This window comes from Tiliqua scincoides, chromosome 7 (genome assembly GCF_035046505.1).
Source record: "Tiliqua scincoides isolate rTilSci1 chromosome 7, rTilSci1.hap2, whole genome shotgun sequence".
NCBI lineage: Eukaryota > Metazoa > Chordata > Lepidosauria > Squamata > Scincidae > Tiliqua > Tiliqua scincoides.
Genome location: NC_089827.1, coordinates 27676244 through 27696165, shown reverse-complemented (window position 1 = coordinate 27696165; position 19922 = coordinate 27676244). Strand labels below are relative to the sequence as shown.

Sequence of the window (19922 nt, the reverse complement as noted above, 5' to 3'; positions counted from 1 at the left end):
GGGTGCAATCCTAACCCCTTATGTCAGTGCTTTCCAATGTGCGGGACATATGCGGCATCCTGCAGTTGGGTGTCACTCGCAGAGGCATCCTCAGAGTCAGGGAATGTTTGTTCCCTTACCTCGGAGCTGCATTGCCCTTATGTCAATGCTGGAAAGCACTGATATAAGGGGTTAGGATTGTGCCCTTTGTTTTTTAAATTGATTTGCTATAGTGCATTTTTTGCCATCCACTGAGTTCTTGGAAAGGAACCCTCAGGAATTACCAGGCTCAGCCTGTATGTTGCATTTGAAAAACTGCTGGGAACTAGTTTGCAGTAAATTTAATCAAATATTTAAAATGTTTGTATTAACTACCTTTTCATATATTAACTTATTTGAAATACTGTGCTTCTGTTTTACAGATGGCAGAAGATTTTTATGATCCCTTTGTGGAATAAAATTGCAAACTTTTGGAACAAAGCATTCCTTGCAATTATAATTCTATTAATTGTTTTATTTCTTGGTAAGTAAGAAATCTGTTTCTTAATAGTAGTATGCATTGGATGCATGGAAATGGAAAAGCAAAAGGTACAGAATTTATTTATTTATTTTAAAGAATGGGCATACCTATGTTGGCAACCTTCAGTCTCGAAAGACTATGGTATCGTGCTCTGGATGATGGTTTTGGCACAGCGTCTAGTGTGGCTGAAAAGGCCAATTCGGGAGTGACAATCACTTCCACACTGGGAGCAAGTGTAGTGTGTCCCTGGTCTGTCTCCCTGGCTGTGGGCCTTCCTTCTTTGCCTTCTTTGCCTCGGTCTGTTGGCCAAGTGTTTCTTCAAACTGGGAAAGGCACAGCCTGCACAGCCTGAGGCACAGCTCAGAGGCCAGGGTTTCCCACCTGTTGAGGTCCACTCCTAAGGCCTTCAGATCCCTCTTGCAGATGTCCTTGTATCGCAGCTATGGTCTACCTGTAGGGCGCTTTCCTTGCACGAGTTCTCCATATTCTTTGGGATCCGGCCATCATCCATTCTCATGACATGACCGAGCCAATGCAGGGGTCTCTGTTTCAGCAGTGCATACATGCTAGGGATTCCAGCATGTTCCAGGACTGTGTTGTTTGGAACTTTGTCCTGCCAGGTGATGCTGAGGATGCGTCAGAGGCAGCGCATGTGGAATGCGTTCAGTCTCCTCTCCTGTTGTGAGTGAAGAGTCCATGACTCGCTGCAGTACAGAAGTGTACTCAGGACGCAAGCTCTGTAGACCTGGATCTTGGTATGTTCTGTCAGCTTCTTGTTGGACCAGACTCTCTTGGTGAGCCTGGAAAACGTGGTAGCTGCTTTACCGATGCGTTTGTTTAGCTTGGTATCGAGAGAAAGAGTGTCGGAGTTCGTTGAGCCAAGGTACACAAACCTGTGTTTTCTTCAGGCTGATCATCAGTCCAAAATCTTGGCAGGCCTTGCTAAAACGATCCATGAGCTGCTGGAGATCTTTGGCAGAGTGGGTAGTGACAGCTGCATTGTCGGCAAAGAGGAAGTCACGCAGACATTTCAGCTGAACTTTGGACTTTGCTCTCAGTCTGGAGAGGTTGAAGAGCTTTCCGTCTGATCGGGTCCGGAGATAGATGCCTTCTGTTGCAGTTCCAAAGGCATGCTTCAGCAGGACGGCGAAGAAAATCCCAAACAAGGTTGGTGCAAGATCGGAGCCCTGCTTCACTCCGCTTCGGATGTCAAAGGGGTCTGATGTGGAGCCATCAAAGACAACAGTGCCTTTCATATCCTTGTGGAAAGATCTGATGATGCTGAGGAGCCTGGGTGAACATCCAATCTTGGGAAGAATCTTGAAGAGGCCGTCCTTGCTGACCAGGTCGAAAGCCTTCGTGAGATCTATGAAGGATATAAAGAGTGGCTGTCGTTGTTCCATTTGTTTTCAAAAAACAAAAAAGCTCACAAAGCAGTTTATGTAGGAAAATAAGTGAAAAGACTGTACCTTGTCCCAGAGTGTTCACAATCCAGAAAAGGGATGCAAAAGAGACCCCAGTGAACAGCTAGTGGAAAAGATACTGTGCTGGTATGAAAAGAGACAGTTGCTATCTCTCTGCTGAATATCAGAGGTCCACTTTAAAAGTACCTCTTTGCCCAGGCAGCAGAGATAAGGAGAACCTAGCAAAAGTTTTATTACAGAATAAATGTAATTACTGGCAAATCATGTTTTGCTATCATTTCATCAGATCGTGAAGCAGAATTAAGAGCTGGAATGGGAGACCAGAGAATGCTCATGGCGGGAAGTAATCTCAGGAAAATCAGCAGGTGGTGCTATTTCTCTTAGTTGTGGTGGAACTGCTTCCATATGAAAAGAAGCCATTTGTGAAGATGAGTTTCCTGTAGAGGAATTGCACTGAGCTGTTGGCCATCCTTGATTTTTTTTTTTTGTAGGTGGAAGAGTTCTATTGTATTTCCTACTGCTAAATATTAAATTGCATTTGTTACTTGATTATAATAATATTGCCACATATTTGTTTTGTAATCATGTGTTCCTTGGCAGCAGTGACATAATCATTTAGCATCATATTAAAATACCATCTGAAAACTTTTTACGATCTTAAAGGTAGTTTCAGTTACCGTTATTGGTAAGAATATTTAATATGTTACTTCTCGGCAAAAAAATTTCACAGACGTTTACATAGCAAAATAAAGGCTATGCTAAATGCTGCAATTTATGCACAAAATTAAACTTTTTTTGATGTACAGGGGCTCCCCATATCCGCTGATTCCATATCCACAGTTTCAGTTAACTGTGGATCAAGTCTGCAGGGCCTGCTGCGCACCCCCTCCAGAAGGGAGCTCTGCTCCCCTCACCTCCAGAGGGTCTTCTGAGCCCAGCTGAGGCCACGCATGCCTGCCCATGGCCTCTGCCGGGCTCAGAATGACTGTTAGAGGCAAGAAGAAAAAAAAATCCCACTACTTCTGGTTTTCAACCAAAAACTGGAAGTAACACTTTTATGCCTTTAAAAAGCATTAGGTGGCCCGGGGAAGCCCTAGAGCAGGCGTGCTCAAAACGTCGATCGCGATCGACCGGTAGCTCGCGAAGCAAAATCCGGTCGATCGCGCCGAGCCTCCCGTCCGCCATGTTGAAAGGGGCGGGAAAAAGCCCAGGAGCTTCCTGATTGGCCCGCCTTTCAACATGGCGGGCCAATGAACTTCAATGAAGGGCGGGAAAAAGCCCCAGAGCGCCCCCCAGCCCCGCGCTGCCACCGTAGCTCCCCCTGCCCGGCTCCCTCCCGCCTCACTGATGCGGCCGCTGATGCGGGCTTGGTGGGCGAGGCAAGAGGAGGAGAGCTAGCTGGCTAGCGGGCGGGCGGGCGGCAGAGCTGAGCGGCAGCAGCAGCCGGGTGGGGGGGAGGGGCGGGCGGGCGGCCGCAGAGGAGGAGGGAGGGGAGGACGAGGGGCTGCCTGCCCGCCTCGGCGACGGAGCCCCGGCCCTCCCCGCAGCCCCCCCGGAGATGGCCTTCAGCTGAGGAGCCTCCGTCCCACTCGCCCCCCAGGATGCGGGCAGCGCTCTGCGAGGGAGGCGGAGGAGGAGACTCCCGCGTGGCGGCACCCCATGAGCCCGGCAGGGGGGGCCCCCCGAGGAGGCGGCACTGCTGCTGAGGCCGGCAAGCCGGGCGGGGGGCATCGGGCCACCTCTTCCCCTCGCCGCCGCCTCTGTCCCCCTTCCGCCCAGCATCCGCGGGCGGCCTCGCTCCCTTCCCAGCCCCCAGCTGCATCTCGCTTTTCTCGGGCGCCAGGCACTGCGAGGCTGCGGCCAGCGGGAGGGCGAGCGCGGTCAGAGGAAAGGTAAGGGGAGCCCGGGAGGAGGCGCGGCACGGGGCAGGGAGGGCGGTCCTGGCGCGCCAGGGTGGCTGCGGCTGCAGTCCTGGCCGCTACTCCTTACCTGGGAGTAGCCCCGTTGACTCGGATGGGGCTTGCTTCTGAGTAGATCTGCCTCTGAGGTCCTCTCCTCACTTACCCAGAAGTAAGCCCCATTGACTAGCATGGGACTTACTTCTGAGAAGACACCATAGGGTTGGGCTCTGAGGTTGCAATTCTGTCCACATTTACACAGGAGTAAACCCCACTGACTCTAATGGGACTTACTTCTGAGTAGACATGCATAAGGTTGACCCCAACACGTCTAATTCTGTTATGGCAAATGCTATTATTGTAAAAAAGGTGATCTAGAAAGAAATAATATTTTTGTTTATTTACAAGTAATATTTCATTTATTTATTTGCAAAAAACACAATCCATTTCTTGTAATGAGGCAAGCTGAACTGAGTTATTCCACCTACTCTTTGATGTGAGTGAAGAAGTATCTTGGCTGCCCTTCAAGTGTCAGGAGCCAGCGTGAGAGGCAACTGCGGGCCAGAAGTGAGACCAGACAGTGAAAGATCCATCTGAAATGTTGTGCTGTTCTTGAAAGATAGGACCTCTCTGTTATTGTAAAAATCCCCCCCGGGGGTTTAGAGAAAGCCAGCCTATGTGAACCGCCTTGAATAAAGTCAGAGGAGTAATGGCGGTATATAAATGTTGCTGCTGCTGCTGCTGCTATTATTATTATTATAATTATTAACAACAGTATTTATATACTGCTTTTCAACTAAAAGTTCACAAAGCGGTTTACAGAGAAAATCAAATATCTAATGGCTCCCTGTCCCAAAAGGGCTCACAATTTAAAAAGATGCAAAAGAACACCAGCAGACAGTCACTAGAAAAGACACTGCTGGGGTGAGGTGGGCTAGTTACTCTCCCCCTGTTATAATTAATTTATTTAATTAAATAATAATAATATCTAAGGAATAGGCTTTTTGAGGGGATTAGTTATGTGACCCAGCCTTAAGCCATTTCTGCCCAACATTGCATATATGCAACAGGGATCAAATGTGTACACCTGCAGGCTGGGCAGAAATGGGTTAACCTGCCCCCACTCCCTGTCATTGATGGAATGGAATGGAAAAGCCAGAAAAAGACACTCGAACATTATCTCCCTATATTTAAGTAAGCTTGCAAACTGCAGGAGCTCAACTTTTTACAGGACAATTAGTAGCTATCTGATTTTTGAATAGCCTCAGGGCTTGAGACAATTCATCATCTGATCTTTCCATCACCCATATTGTCATTGGAGACTCTGCTGGACCCACCAGAAAATGGGTCATGACCCACCAAATGGTCCTGACTCATGGTTTGAGAAACTCTGATTTATTCTATACCCCCACTTACTCATTTTTATGCTCTTATTTACTCTAACAACCATGATTTCCATGTTTTCCGCAGTTCCACCACTTTTTTCTTTTTCTTTATATAGTGAACATATTGTGACTATGTAGTTTTCATAACACAATTTTCTGCACTGTTGGAAAAAAGTAATGTACAAAATGGCTCTTGGTGTTGAAATGTTGCATATAAATTTGAATTGTTATGTTAAAGGAGATATTAGAAAACAACTTCAACCAAACTTTTTTCTTTTCTCTTTTTCATTTTTTTGCTTATAGATGCAGTAAGAGAAGTTAGGAAGTACTCAAACATGCACTTAATTGAAAAAAGCACACAGGGACGTGCCAATCCATATGATCACTTTCAGATGAAACTTTTTAGATCACAACGAAACCTTTATATCTCAGGATTCTCCCTGTTTCTTTGGCTGTAAGTAAAATAAAGTCATATTTGAATCTACTTTTTGCCTTATGTAAGAAATTCTGTCCCTAAGGGACAAAAGGATTGTGTTTCTTGACCAAAAGCATAGGTGGGTGAAATAGAACAAATCATGCCCAAAGTTCATAAAAATGTCAGTATGGTAATTGATAAGTGAGTGTAGAGGAGGGAAAGAGTATACATGTGTCTGAAAAATGTAGATGTTGGTGAGTATTGGAGGATAGCAAATGTCATACCGATCTTTAAAAAGGGGAGGGGACCTGGGTAATTATAGACCAGTCAGCCTAACGTCTGTTCCAGGTAAGATGGTGGAATGCCTCATCAAAGATAGAATCTCAAAACACATAGACGAACAAACCTTGCTGAGGGAGAATCAGCATGGCTTCTGTAAGGGTAAGTCTTGTCTCGTGAACCTTTTAGAATTCTTTGAAAAGGTCAATAAGCATGTGGATGTGGGAGAACCTGTGGACATTATATACAGGTCCAGCCTATTTATACATGGATTTTTTTATACACAGATTTGACTCAACACGAGTGGCCCCTGCAAATGAGAAGGAATGTGCTGATCCCTGGAGAAGGGGAAAAATGCACCCCTTTAAAATCAGTTTAAAAAACTGAACAGTCCTTTAACAATAGCCTCCTTAATGAGAAGGGGGGGCAGCTGGCTGACAATCCATCAATCCTTCTCTCTCCAGGCGACCCCTCCCTTCCCCCTGAGTATGTGAAAGAAAGGTGATGGCTTTGCATTGGTGAAGGGAAGGACTGAGTGAAGTGCTTGGAGGACTGATTGATGGATTGTCTTCTTAATGACTCTTTTATCTTAGAGTCAAAAGGTCAGCAAGGCTGTTTTTAAATCACCAGAGCAAAGAAACTTTGTTTTTTAAATTGATTTGCTATAGTGCGTTTTTTGCCATCCATGTGAGTGCTTGGAACGGAGCCCATGCGAATAATGAGGCTCAACCTATATCTGGACTTTTAGAAGGTGTTTGACACGGTCTCGCACCAAAGGCTGCTGAGAAAACTCCACAGTCAGGGAATTAAAGGGCAGGTCCTCTCCTGGATTAGGAACTGGTTGAGGTCCAGGAAGCAGAGAGTGGGTGTCAATGGGCAATTTTCATAGTGGAGAGAGGTGGAAAGTAGAGTGCCCCAAGGATCTGTCCTGGGACCTGTACTTTTCAACCTGTTCATAAATGACCTGGAGGCAGGGCTAAGCAGCGAGGTGGCCAAGTTTACAGATGACACCAAACTTTTCCAAGTGGTGAAGACCAGATTATGAAGAGCTCCAGAAGGATCTCTCCAAACTGGGAGACTGGGCAGCAAAATGGCAGATGCGTTTCAATGTAAGTAAGTGTAAAGTCATGCACGTTGGAGCAAAGAATCAAAACTTTACATATAGGCCAATGGGTTCTGAGCTGTCTGAGACAGATCAGGAGAGAGATCTTGGGGTCCTAGTGGACGGCTCGATTAAAGTATTGGCCCAATGTGTGGCGGCAGTGAAGAGGGCTAATTCCATGCTTGGGATCATTAGGAAAGGCATTGAGAATAAGACAGCTAATATTGTAATGTACAAATCGATGGTAAAGCCACACATGGAGTACTGTGTCCAGTTCTGGTTGCCACGTCTCAAAAAGGATATGGTGGAGATGGAAAACGTGCAAAAGAGAGCAATCGGAATGATTACTGGGCTGAGGCAACTTCCCTATGAGGAGAGGTTACAATGTTTGGGCCTCTTCAATCTAGAAAAGAGTTGTCTGAGGGGGGACATGATTGAGACATACAGAACCATGCAGGGAATAAACAAAGTGGATAGAGAGATGCTCTTTTCACTCTCGCATAACAACTTAACCAGGGGACATCCACGAAAGTTGAGTGTTGGGAGAGTTAGGTCAGACAGAAGAAAATATTTCTTTACCCAGTGTGTAATTAGTTTGTGGAAGTCTTTGCCACAGGAAATAGTGATGGCATCTTGCCTGGATGCCTTGAAGAGGAGATTGGACAAATTTCTGGAGGAAAAGTTCATTACGGGTTACAAGTCATAGTAGGTATTTGCAAGCTCTTGGTTTTAGAGGCAGGCTGCCTCTGATTGCCAGATACAGGGGAGGGCACCGGGACACAGGTTGTGTCTGTTGTCGTGTGTGCTCCCTGGGGCATTTGGTGGGCCACTGTGAGATACAGGAAGCTGGACTAGATGGGCCTTTGGCCTGATCCAGCAGGGCCCTTCTTATATTCTTAAGTAACTGGATGGGGTGTATTGAAGTAAACTGGGGAAGAGCAGTAGGACTCGGGGTCCAATCCTATCCAGTTTTCCAGTGCTGATGCAGCTGCAGTGCATCTCCAAGGTAACAAATGTTCCCTTACCTTGAGGTGGCTTCTGACTGCTCACCAGCACCACAAGATGCAGTGCATGCCCTGTTTGCATTGCTGCATCAGGTTTGGAAAATTGATGGGATTAGGCCCTCAATTAATAAATGCTGTTTTCTAAACTAATACAGTCCTCTCTTAGGCCTGTACTTCTGCAGTGCTCCCTCTCATATCTCTATATGTGGGAGGTTAGCTACTGAGTTTTCCATGTTGCACAAACTATGTTGTGGGAGTGTTCAAAGCGAGCATCCCTTGTATGCCTGAGGCAGAAACCAAATGTGCAGAAACCAAAGCGGCAATGGAAATTTCCCACAGAATAAGCACACATTAGGAAGCAAAATGTGGGTTTCCTCATCCTTTAGGTTTGGTGACATGGAATATGCAAATATCTCTTTCCCACTCATCTCCCTCTTAATCTGTGAGTTTGGAGCTTTCCATGTGGGTTTTTGAACATATGGTTGCAAAACCACATGGTTGTTGGTACCCATGAGTTTTGTAGGTAAGATGACGTTTCTTACCTTACCTTTCTTACTTACGTATAGTCCAGTGATGTCCAGTGGTGAAAGCAATGTCAATGTTAGGAACTTGGGACTTGCTTGGGACTCTAAGGCAAAACCTTCCACTCGGACCTACTTCCCATTTTGCACTGGGTGCTGCCACTGCTAATGAGGATTAAGGGATTGATCTGACCAGGTGGATTCTCTGATGCACATGGAGAATCATGACCCAATCCTGTCCAACTTTCCAACACCAATGCAACTGCAATATAGGCCTAAGGTAAGGGAATAAATGTTTCCTTACCTTGAGGAAACCTCTATGATTTACCTCAGGATGCACCACATGCCCCATTGTCACAGCTGCATTGGTGCTGGAAAGTTGGATAGGATTGGGCTCTCAGTCAGTGCGTGACCTGGCCTATCCCTACCGCCACTCTTAAGTGCAATATCAAGTGAGTAATGAGTGTCCGTTTTAGCTCCTTGCTCAGCCTGGTAGACTGCATTCAGTATTATCTTTTTATCTCCTTCCTGTGTGTTCACTAGGCACATTATAGCACATTGATTAGTCATTGCTTTATCCTGACCATGAAGTATATTTTCTTCTTCATGAAGTCCTTAATAAAAAAAAAAATCTCCTTTTTTCCATTTTCATGTGACAAAAATTTAGGCCTTGCAATTTGCTTATGTTTATTGAAAGAAGTATCTTGATTTTTTGGGGGGGGGGGGATGATGCTGTCTTCTTGCAGTCTTCAGTGAGCTCATCCTGTAAGCGTTGCATACTAAGTGAACTTAATCATGTCTGGAATTTCTCATCTATTCATTCACAGAGCCATGCTCCAAATTTCTGGCATGTTTCTAAAACTCTGGGTTTATCAGTACAGTGAAATTCTGCCATAACTGCTACTTTAATTAAGGCATCTGGCCACTGTCTTACATTCAAGGAAAACTTAAGAGTCAAATCACTCTCCTCCACGAAGTCTATGGACTTTGCTTCCAAGATTCCCAGCAATTCAGTGTTAGCCAAGCAGTGTTACGTGTGCCTGTAGCTTATTTTTGGAAAAAGAGTTAATATTTTAAAATTTGATTTCAGATGCAACAGGAGCTGCATTTGGACCATCTGTAGTAATATCACCTTTACTATCTCCCTTTTTGAGTGTATTGCTGACATTTTTAGTCCAGACTGGTACAACACCTGTGTTGTTTCATGGTAGTTTAGTTGAATGTTTTGAAAACAATGCAAAGCTTCTGCTAATTATATGCCTTTTAAAATTATAAAATGGCTAAACGTCTAATAGAATAGGATAAAAAACATGGAAGTTGCAAGTAACAGACAAAGCTTCTATGTCTATCCCATCAAAATAAATGAAAATCTCATTCTGCTGAACAACTTCTTTGTCTCTAGCATGCAGACTATTTAACTTATCTGAAATTTGACAGTTATGATGCCTTGAAGGTATAATACAATGCCTAAAAATAAAATCCCATTTGGATGAAACACAACAAGGGTTATAGGAAAGCAGCAGTCAAGGCTGAGCAAGTCTCCCATGGAAAATAGAAAATAAAGTAATGATGAGAAGCACTAAAATAAAAATGAATAGAAATTGAAAGTAATGAAAACAAATCTGAATTTTAAAAAACAAACTTGAAAGCAAGTAATGAAAGCAAGGTCTTCCCTGGGCTTCTGAATGCCTTAAAAGGCATAAAAACCGTAAAAAATTCTGGTTTCCCGAGGGACTCGAATACAATTTTTTTTGCCCATAACAAGCATTCAGAAGCTCACAGAGACTGCAGGCAACCACGTGCAGCTGTCATGGGTGTCAGAAAGCCCTCCGGAGGCAACCAGAGCATAACACCCATTGCCTTTGGAGGGTTTACAGGGTCGAAACTGCGGATTTGCCTATCTGTAGTTTTTGGTATTAATGGGGAGGACGACGTCCGAGAATGAATCTGCCATGTATACCGAGGCCCCACCTGTAAAATGAAAAAACTAACAGAAGTTGGTTTTTTAAAAGCCTAATACATTGTCACATGCATAATGGTCATTGTAGCATTATCTTTAAACTCAGTATGTGATTTTTCACATTTATTGAAATAAATCCAATTTGTTTTACAGTATTGCATTTTGTAACAACCAAACCTTTTATCTGAGACCACACAGCCCATATTTGCTGTATCTTTAGTAAAAACAAGCATGTCATTCGGCTAAACATTGGATACATTTTGTTTTTTTAATTCACTCCACTCTGACAAGGATATTTGTCACCTGCCACAGAAATTTGCAGTCTGCATGATCTAACAAACCAATTGATACTACTCCCATGTTTGATTCACGAATGGTCTTAGAAACTTATGTTAGCTCTCTGTCCAGGCTGAGCCAGGGACAAACCTAACTAAGTTGGTTCATGGAAAGTTGCAGGTTGCTGAGTCACAGTGAGTCAGCAGAATTACTCTGCACCTGAGCCTGCCACACCCTAGTTAACAGAGCAGAATCTGATAGGGTGATCAGACTACTTAAACCCCAGTCTGCAGCTCCACTAGAGCAGTAGGTGTTAAACTGTGATACTGCTGCCGGAGACTTTGACAAACTGATAACTCTGTGTGTGTGCGTGTGTGTGCGTGCGCGCGCGTGCGTGCGCGTGCTCTGAATGACCTTGGACTGACTAACTGACTGATTTGTGGACACTGATTTGGATAAGGTAAAGCTGGACTGCTGTACTCTACGTGTATGACCTGGACTGTATTTTGACTATTCTTTGTGTGAACCTCCTTGCTCTACTATACAACAGCTACTTCAAAGACTCTGCTGTGTCTGCTGGTTTTTGTGCACCCTGTTCTACACTGGGACACACCCAAGGTTCCTCTCTCAAAACACATAACAACTTAGATGTGCGGACTTCATTTTCAGCTGTAAAATGGTTCATTTACTATAGTTCTTCTATGTTCACCTGCTAAGTTCATCTACTAAAACAAGTAAAACAGTTGATGTTTTTCACATGTAATGCTTTTCAGTTTTATTGGTTATCTGCCATCTCTTCATTTGTTTTAAAGGCATAAAACCTTGGGGTAGATAAAATAAATGCTTGGGACAGATTTAGGAAAACAAGTGTAACTGAGCTTCTATTGATAACATACTGTGCAATGTGTTCATACCCTTTTTGCCTCCCACAGTGTACTAAGACGTACCATTTCCCTCATCACTCAGTTGGCAAGAGAGATGAGCGCCCAGGTAGCTCTGGAAACTCAAGTAGCTGAGACCAGCAAAGCTGCCAGAAAATGCTTGGAACAGAATGAAAAATTGCAGGAAGTAAGTTTAATTGCTAAATTGTTTGTTTATACCATTGTTGTTGGGATCTGAAGAGCTATTTTAGGCACACCCAAGGGTTTGGACATGGCTAGTGGTATTTTTTTACTTGTTAGAGTGTGCATGAGCACACTCATATTCATACCATCTGCTTTTGGACAATCCCTCAGTTTCTGTCATGACATGGCATACAGAAGTCTGCAAAAATCAAGCTGGAATGTGACGGGTTGAGGTTCCAAGCCTCCATGGGCACACAGCACAAGTGTTGTAGTTCTTTGGATCCTCATGTACAAGTCTGAACAAGCAGTAATAGTTAACTGTTACAGTGCCTATGGATGGGAGGGATGCATAAAGAACATTTTTTGTAATATTTTAACTAAAATAATGAATGTTCTTCCATTCCTTTATGTATACTAATAACGAAATCAATATCACTCCTACTGTGGTTACATATTTATTAATTTAAAATATATAGTCTGTTCTGCATGCCCCATCAGGAGGTACCCAAGGTGGCTTATGGTATTTTTTTTCCTACGTAGTAGTGCTAGTAGTAGTAGTAGTAGTCCTGTCCCCAAGAAGCTTGAAAACCTAAAAGGAAAAAGCAGTTTGAGGGATTAAATGAGGGCAAATTAACAAAAAGTGACATTAAAAACACAATTCTTCTCACAAGGCTATTGGTGATTCTGTGGCCATTGAGTATATGAAGCAGTATAGTGCATGCTTTGTTCATACCAATTTTTAATCTTAAACCAAAAAGGAACCTAGTCATTATTTTCCAGAATGGACATTGTAGGCCTCTGTGCTGCTTTGCATTTTTTTTCTTCATATGAGCACAGTGGCAGCAACAGTTCTGCTCCCAAACTCTAAAGCAAACTTATCACAGTAGTGAGTAACCTGTTATTCAGCCTTGTGTGTAGTTACTACACGGAATGTTTTTCATGGCAATTTTTCACGGCTTTTATTTTTATTCTATAGATCAGTGATTTTCAACCTTTTTCATCTTGTGGCGCACTGGCAAGTCACTAAAATGGTCAAGGCACACCATCAGCTTTTTGACAATTGACAAGGCACACTATGCTGTCAGTGGGGGCTCGCTTAATGGTCCTTACTTAATGGACCCCAATGGTCCTATTGATAAATGACCCTCTCGCAAATTCCCGTGGCACATCTGGGGACCATTCGTGGCACACCAGTGTGCCATGTCACAGTGGTTGAAAATGGCTGCTATCAATCCTCTATAGAGGATTTTCAGCACAATTGGGCTTCAGAGATTTTTTTCAGGAGAGTTATCACATGAAAATCTGGTGTGTGATGCATCTTATCTGCACTGCCTTTAATTTTTGTGAGCAATAGAAAAACTTAACAGTAGCAGTTTTAGCTTTCTATCTCATCAGAGGCTGTTTTATTGTGCTTCCTTATACGCCTGGTCTACCTATGCAGGACATGTTAGTGGCCAAATGGACTGCATTGGCTCAGGAGGATTACAAGCATCCCTCTTATCTGTGGGTTCATTTATCCGTGGATAAATGTATAAATAAATCCATTAACATTGTTTTGATGCTTATCATGGTGAAATGTTGCTTCCTTTTACAGGGCACTATAAGCATTCAAGCTTATAGCTTGAAGTGCAGGTAGCCTGAATCCTGGAAGAGACTAGATAGAAAGTTAACAGCTTCCTGTTAATGTTCAATTTTCTGTTCTAGTCTTGTCAAGCATTCAGGCTGCCTGCACATCAATAACGTAGAGGTGTTTGTTTCCAGTAAGATAGAATTTCAGCTCGTAAATCTTACTGAATACAGTTGGCTTACTTCTGAGTAAAGTAAAAAACATCTTTTTCAAGCATCTCTAACTACAAGCTTGCATGCTGACAGCATCTTGTAAAAGAATAAAACATTTTGCTGTGGTAAACATCTAAACAACATTAATGGGTGCAAGGGGCCCCACAGAGATATTCTCCTGTGTTCATGGTTTCTGTATCCACGGGAGGAGTTTTGAATGGATACAGGAACACACATCTGTATTTCAGTTTTGAATGCTCTACCCCATTTAAAATAAAAAAAACATCCCTGAAAATGAAAACTAGAACATCAGAAGGAAAGGGTCTCAGCCAGAAGTGTTTATTTTCTGTGTGTAAGGAGCTTTTAATGAGGAAAGCAATCAAAAATATGATCATTTTCCCCTATTCTCTCTCACCTACTGAAGTGGTGCTGTCTATTCTACTTCCAACTACTGCTGCATATGTAAAACAAATCTCATTGTTAATGTAGCTAAGATGAGAGAATCTAATAAATTCCTCCTTCACTCAGATATGACTAGGTATTTCCCCATGAAGCATCAGCAGCCATCAGTGTAACAAAATATGAAGAATACAGGTGGATCCTCGTTATCAACGAGGGTTCCATTCTTGGAATCCTTGTGGATACAAAATTCCACATGAAATCAGATCGTGTGATTTCGGGATCCACTGAGCTCCAAACACGACTGGAGTTGTTCTGAGGCCCGTGGGGGCTGCGCATAGTCCTAGAAAGGCACCAGTTGAAAACCAGAAGTGCCTCTCTAGGACCTCCGGAGGCCATTCTGAGGCTTGTGGAGGCTGTGCGCAGCCTCCACAAGCCTCAGAATGGCCTCTGTAGGCAACTGAAGCACAGCTCTGGTCACTTCTGAAGGGCTCAGGTGGGACCAAGGCTGACTCCTGCAGGTGCAGGGAGATAGATCCACCAATGGAAATTCCACGGATAAACAGGCTCCACCTGTATTTATATATCACTTTTCAACATAAAAGTTCACAAAGTGGTTTACAGAGAAAATTAAGGAAGTGCTATATGTTCAGTCCTAACTTTGGAGTACGTTGATTTGATACCAGGTAGAGGTTAATATGAAAGCATAAAGGGACTCATCATTGCAGAAAACAACATGATAACTTTATTTAGGAAATTATAGTTTGAAATGTTTTGGCCAGAGGAATGGGCATAAGCAACTGGACTTCATCTATGCTGCAATTAAAAAAGGCACTTTGCTGTGTGGTTCCAGCTAGAATGTACTAGTTCCACTTTTTCATACTTTGTATGAAAGTTGAAATTGCTAAAAATGATTGTTATGTTTCTTCCTTGGTAGTCATTGAAGAAAAAAAAGAATTGTGAAAATGATGGGCATTCTGATGCAACCAATAAAACATTAGAGCAAGAAATTGAAGAATTGAGAAAAGAATTAAAGAAATCTACAAGTGGTATGTTGTTGTTTTTTTGCTCTTAGAGCAGTGTTTCCCAAACTGTGAGTTGGGACCCACCAGTGCATCAGGAGCTGATTTTTGGTAGGTCGTGAAAAGCTTTTAAAACATTTTATAAAACAACTTTGCAAACACCCTTGCCTGGTTTGCAGAAGAATATTGTTAGCTAGAATGCTAACCTGTGGTATGAACCTGTGCCAACCTAGAATGCCAACCTGTGGTTGGTCTGTGGAACTCCTTACCCAGGATGTGGTGATGGCATCTGGCGTGGATGTCTTTAAAAGGGGATTGAACAAGTTTCTGGAGGAAAAATCCATTATGGGTTATAAGCCATGATGTGTATGTGCAACCTCCTGATTTTAGAAATGGGCTATATATCAGAATGCCAGATGCAAGGGAGGGCACCAGGATGCAGGTCTCTTGTTATCTCGTGTGCTCCCTGGGGCATTTGGTGGGCCGCTGTGAAATACAGGAAGCTGGACTAGATGGGCTTATGGCCTGATCCAGTGGGGCTGTTCTTATGTTCTTATGAAGTAATTTACATACCCCCAAATTAAAATGTCATTTTTAAAAGTGGGTCCCAATGCTAAAACTTTTGGGAAGCACTATTTTACATTGCACACAGTTCTAGGGTATATATTGTATACAGATTGCAGATGCAAAACAATATTCTTTATAGTAAGTATCTCAGACTCCAGTCCTATACACACTTAGCTGGGAGTAAGTTATGTTGAAATGAACTTATCTGAGTTCAGTGGGACTGACCTGAGTAGACATACAAGGTTTACGCTATAGATGTCTTATCCTATAAATTGCTTTAATTCTGTAAGTACAAAATGTGACTTTGTTGCTGTTATTTGAAGGAATCGGTTTTGCAATGTATCACTAAGAAACCCTATTTACAATCATTTGAACTGAGAGCATCACTTTTTAATAGGAACAGAAGAGAGCTTCAGATTGTGGTAGTTCCTTGTAATAGCTTTGTTAGTTTCCATTTTAAACTTGGGTTCTCTTGAACTAACACTGAGGTAAAGGAGGATTTTTTTTCTGACAGTTCGTGCTCAGTCTGGATTTTGCAGGATTTCTGGCAGTTTCGAACACTGACCTGCCTAGAGTGAGTGTTGTAGATAACATTGCTTCTGACCTTGGAAGGATCAGACAACGAAAATGTAATTCGTTGACTGTGTACGGAACATTGTGTAACTATGACCTATTCAGGGTATACTCCAAGGATTCACCAAGTGCTCAAAGCCTCAACTTGAACAGTGCTCTTCTCTGCACGGATCATACAGGTTATATTATTAAGAATATTTATATACTGCTTTTCACAAAACAGCTTACAGAGGAAACAAAGCAGATTAGAGTTACTGCAGTGAATAGCAACTGAGTGTTTCAGCCAATAAGCATGAGTAACCAAACAATCAAAATTCTAAGTAGCTTAGAAATACATCTTGAATATTTATATCCTGTTCTTCATTCAAGTTGTTCAGTGTGTCATTTCATCCTCCTCTGTGTAATAAGTTGGCCTTAGAGAGACCACCAGGCCACCTTTGAGCCTCACAGTTGAGCATACCTTTAACATGATGTTGAAGTCTTCAAAACATGTTGCCATCACCTTTTCAAGCTAATTTTTAAAGATAGAAATTTAGGACTCCAGATCTATTCACAGACAGCTTAAATTGCATTATAGCCCAAGGACGTACTTAACCCCCATGGACCCATTTACTGTGGGATTTGTTAGAATGTTAGCACTGGGAAGACTTCAGAGGTAATCTAGTCAACCCCCTTGCTCAGTGCAGAGAGGGGTGCACTGAGGTTGCTGCTACAGAGGTTGTGGAACAGCACTAGGCAAACTGTTCAGTGCCAGACAGCTCAGGAAATTCTTTCTCATGTCTGTCCTAAATCATCTTCCCTATAGTTTCAACTTGGTAGTTCTCATTCTATCCTCATGAGCCACAGAGAGTAAGTTCTTCATTTCATCTGCATAAGATCTCTTCATAGACTTGGAGTCAGCCATCATGACTTCTTTTTTTCCAGGCTAAACATACCAATCTCTTTTAACTGTTCCTCATAGGACTTGATGTTCAGACTTTTAACTGTCTTTGTTGCCCTCCGCTGAACCTGTTTCAGCTTATCGATGTACTTCTTAAAATGTCATGCTTATTCAAGGTAAAGTCTGTCTAGTGCAGAATACAGTGGAACTATTACTTTTACAGCCCAATCCTAACTTGCTCTGGAACAGGCAGGCCAGCAGGTCTGCCCCACATCCAGAGCAGGGTTGGGGCCAAAAGTGGCTCAGCTCAGGGCAGTCGCAACCCCTTACCCCAGATAATGCTTCAGCAGACCCAAAAGAGTTACTTGGAACTGTGTCATTTAAAGAGGTGGTGCAGATCCAAGCAGCCCAGAGCTGCTCTGGGCTGCCTGGGAACAGGGCTAGGATCCATCGTAACTGCTGGATCCTGACCCCGCCCAGTGCTCAACCCCCGCCCATGGGCCTACCTACCCTCCCTCTGCCCAAAACGCCTACTCCTTGCCCTCCCTATGCCTCCCCCCCTACCCCTGACCAGCCTGCCTTGACTGGTGTGAACTTACCACTTCCCAGTAGCATGTGAGCTGAATTGGGCCTCCATGAGCCGGCTGACTCTGGACGAGGCGCTATATGCTTTACAGCACGTTTGCTGCACTCCCAGGCTGATGCAAGGGACTTAACTGGCCCAGCACAATCTCAGATTGTGTTCTTTGGAGTCTGTATCTCGGTTAATGCAGTTCAGCAGACCAGAAATTTTTTCACCTGCATCACACCACTGGCCCATGTACAACCTGTGGCCCACTAAGGATGTGATCCTAAACACACTTGCTGGAGTGTAAACCCCAATGAAGACAGTGGGATTTCTCAGTAAAAATGGCTAAGATTGCACTGTGAAACAGCTGAATCTTTCATTCTTTGTGCTTCCAATTCTACTCTCCCCCATTCTGTACTTGAGTCACTGATTTAATTTTTGTATCTATCTGGAGGACTTTAGATTTGCTTCTGCTGAAGGTCACTTTTTTTGGTATGGATCTAATGACCAAGCCTGTCAAGATCATTCTGAATCCTGATTCTGTCTTCCAGGCTGCAAACTGTTAAACTCCTGGCTTCTTTTCATTTGTGTATTTGATATGTATTTTCCAAGACAGAGTTCTGTAGTGCCCACTCTATCTCCAGGCTGACCTAGAGTAATCTCTTTTATTTTATTTTTCACACTTTTATACCATCCTTCCTCCAAGGAGCTCAGGGTGATATAAGTTCCTCCTCTCCTTTTGTACTCACAGTAACCCTGTTAGGAAAGGCTGAGAGATAGTGACTGGCCCAAAGTCACCCAGGAAGCTTCGTCGCTGAACTGGGATTTGAACCTGGATATTCCAAGTCTTGAACCACTATCCTGACAGTCACTGGGAATGGCTTTTAAGAATATAAGACGATCCCTGTTGGATCAAGCCAAAAACCCATCTGGTTCAGCTTTCTGTATCTCACAGTGGTCCACCAGATGCCTCTGGAAGCACACAAAACAAGATACCTACATCCTGTTGCCACTCCCTTGCACCTGGTCTTCTGAGGTAGCCTATTCACACCAAGAGGTTGCACAAACCCATCACAGCTTGTAACTTATGAGAGGTTTTTCTTCTAGAAATCTGTCCAATCTCCTTTTAAAGGCATCTAGGCCAGATACCATCACCACATCCTGTGGCAAGAAGTTCTACAGACTAATCAGAAAGTGGGTAAAGAAATACTTTCTTCTGTCTGTTCTAACTTTCTCAAAACTCTATTTTAGTGAATGTCCCCTGGTTCTGGTGTTGTTCAGCAAGCTTTGAATAATTTGGGGTGAGAGAGGAAGCTGTGTAGTTTCTGTATAGTTATAGAAATGTGAAGTACAGTTGTGCGCCGCCTTGCAACATTCTGGCTTACGCTGGGATTGCATAACTGACCGTGTTTGGTCACATGGTCGTCGGGGGCACACACCCCAACCTTGCGAAAGGGAAACCCTCTGGAAGATTGTTTGAGCCTCCCAGAGGCGGCACACATCCACGCGCTACCTCTGCAAGGCTCAAATGGAGGGAAATTGCATCTGAGCTGCCTCTGGGAAGCTTAGATGACCCTCCAGAGGGGAGGGGAGCGGAGCATCCCCTTCTCTGTGGAGGGACTGGATTGCATCAAGCGCTGCTCAACGACAGAGATCATGGTCGCAATCCCTGTTAAGTGGCGCACAACTGTATTGTTCTATGATGCTTTATATTATAATTTGTATTTAAGAATTATAATTTTATTTAATTTGCATTAAAGTTTTCATGGTTAAAGTAGCTAAAACTCACCATGGTCATTACAGTATGAAGAGAATTTGAAGAAATTATGTCTGAATTTCATTGCTTTTCATGTCTACTTTTGGACACACATTGGGGGAATTCTGCAAAGTAGCCAGAGGACCCTGTTAAAACCACAGATTCTGATATTTGCGGAATAACTAAAAATCACTCCCACTTCCCCCATAGGTTGAGGGAGATTTTTGCATAGAGGGTCCTAGGTTCTGTCCCTTGCATCTTTAGGTAAGGCTGGATGCAGCCTGTGTCTGTAGCTTTGGGGAGCTGTTGACTACTGAGCTAGGCAGACTAAGGGCCTAATCCTATCCAACTTTCCAGCCCCCTGTGCAGCTGCAATGCAGACCTGAGATAAGGGAACAAATGTTTCAATACCTTGAGGAGGTCTCTGACTGTCCCACCACCACAGGATGCAGCACATGCCCCATTGGCATGGCTGCACCAGCACTGGAAAATTGGATAGTATTTGACCCCAAGGCAGCTTTCTATGGGCAATCCTTTTAAAAGCAGACCAG

The 19922-nt window shown here is 43.5% G+C and overlaps 1 protein-coding gene across 1 annotated transcript in view; it reads left to right on the top strand.

Annotated features, from left to right (window-relative positions):
* DUS4L (dihydrouridine synthase 4 like) overlaps positions 1-19922 on the top strand; it is a 69623-nt gene that overhangs the window by 29342 nt on the left and 20359 nt on the right. Inside the window, exons 8-11 of the mRNA XM_066634009.1 lie at positions 402-502; positions 5510-5660; positions 11696-11831; positions 14943-15054. Coding sequence (XP_066490106.1) covers positions 402-502; positions 5510-5660; positions 11696-11831; positions 14943-15054 — 500 coding nt within the window. The remainder of the gene's footprint in view (positions 1-401; positions 503-5509; positions 5661-11695; positions 11832-14942; positions 15055-19922) is intronic.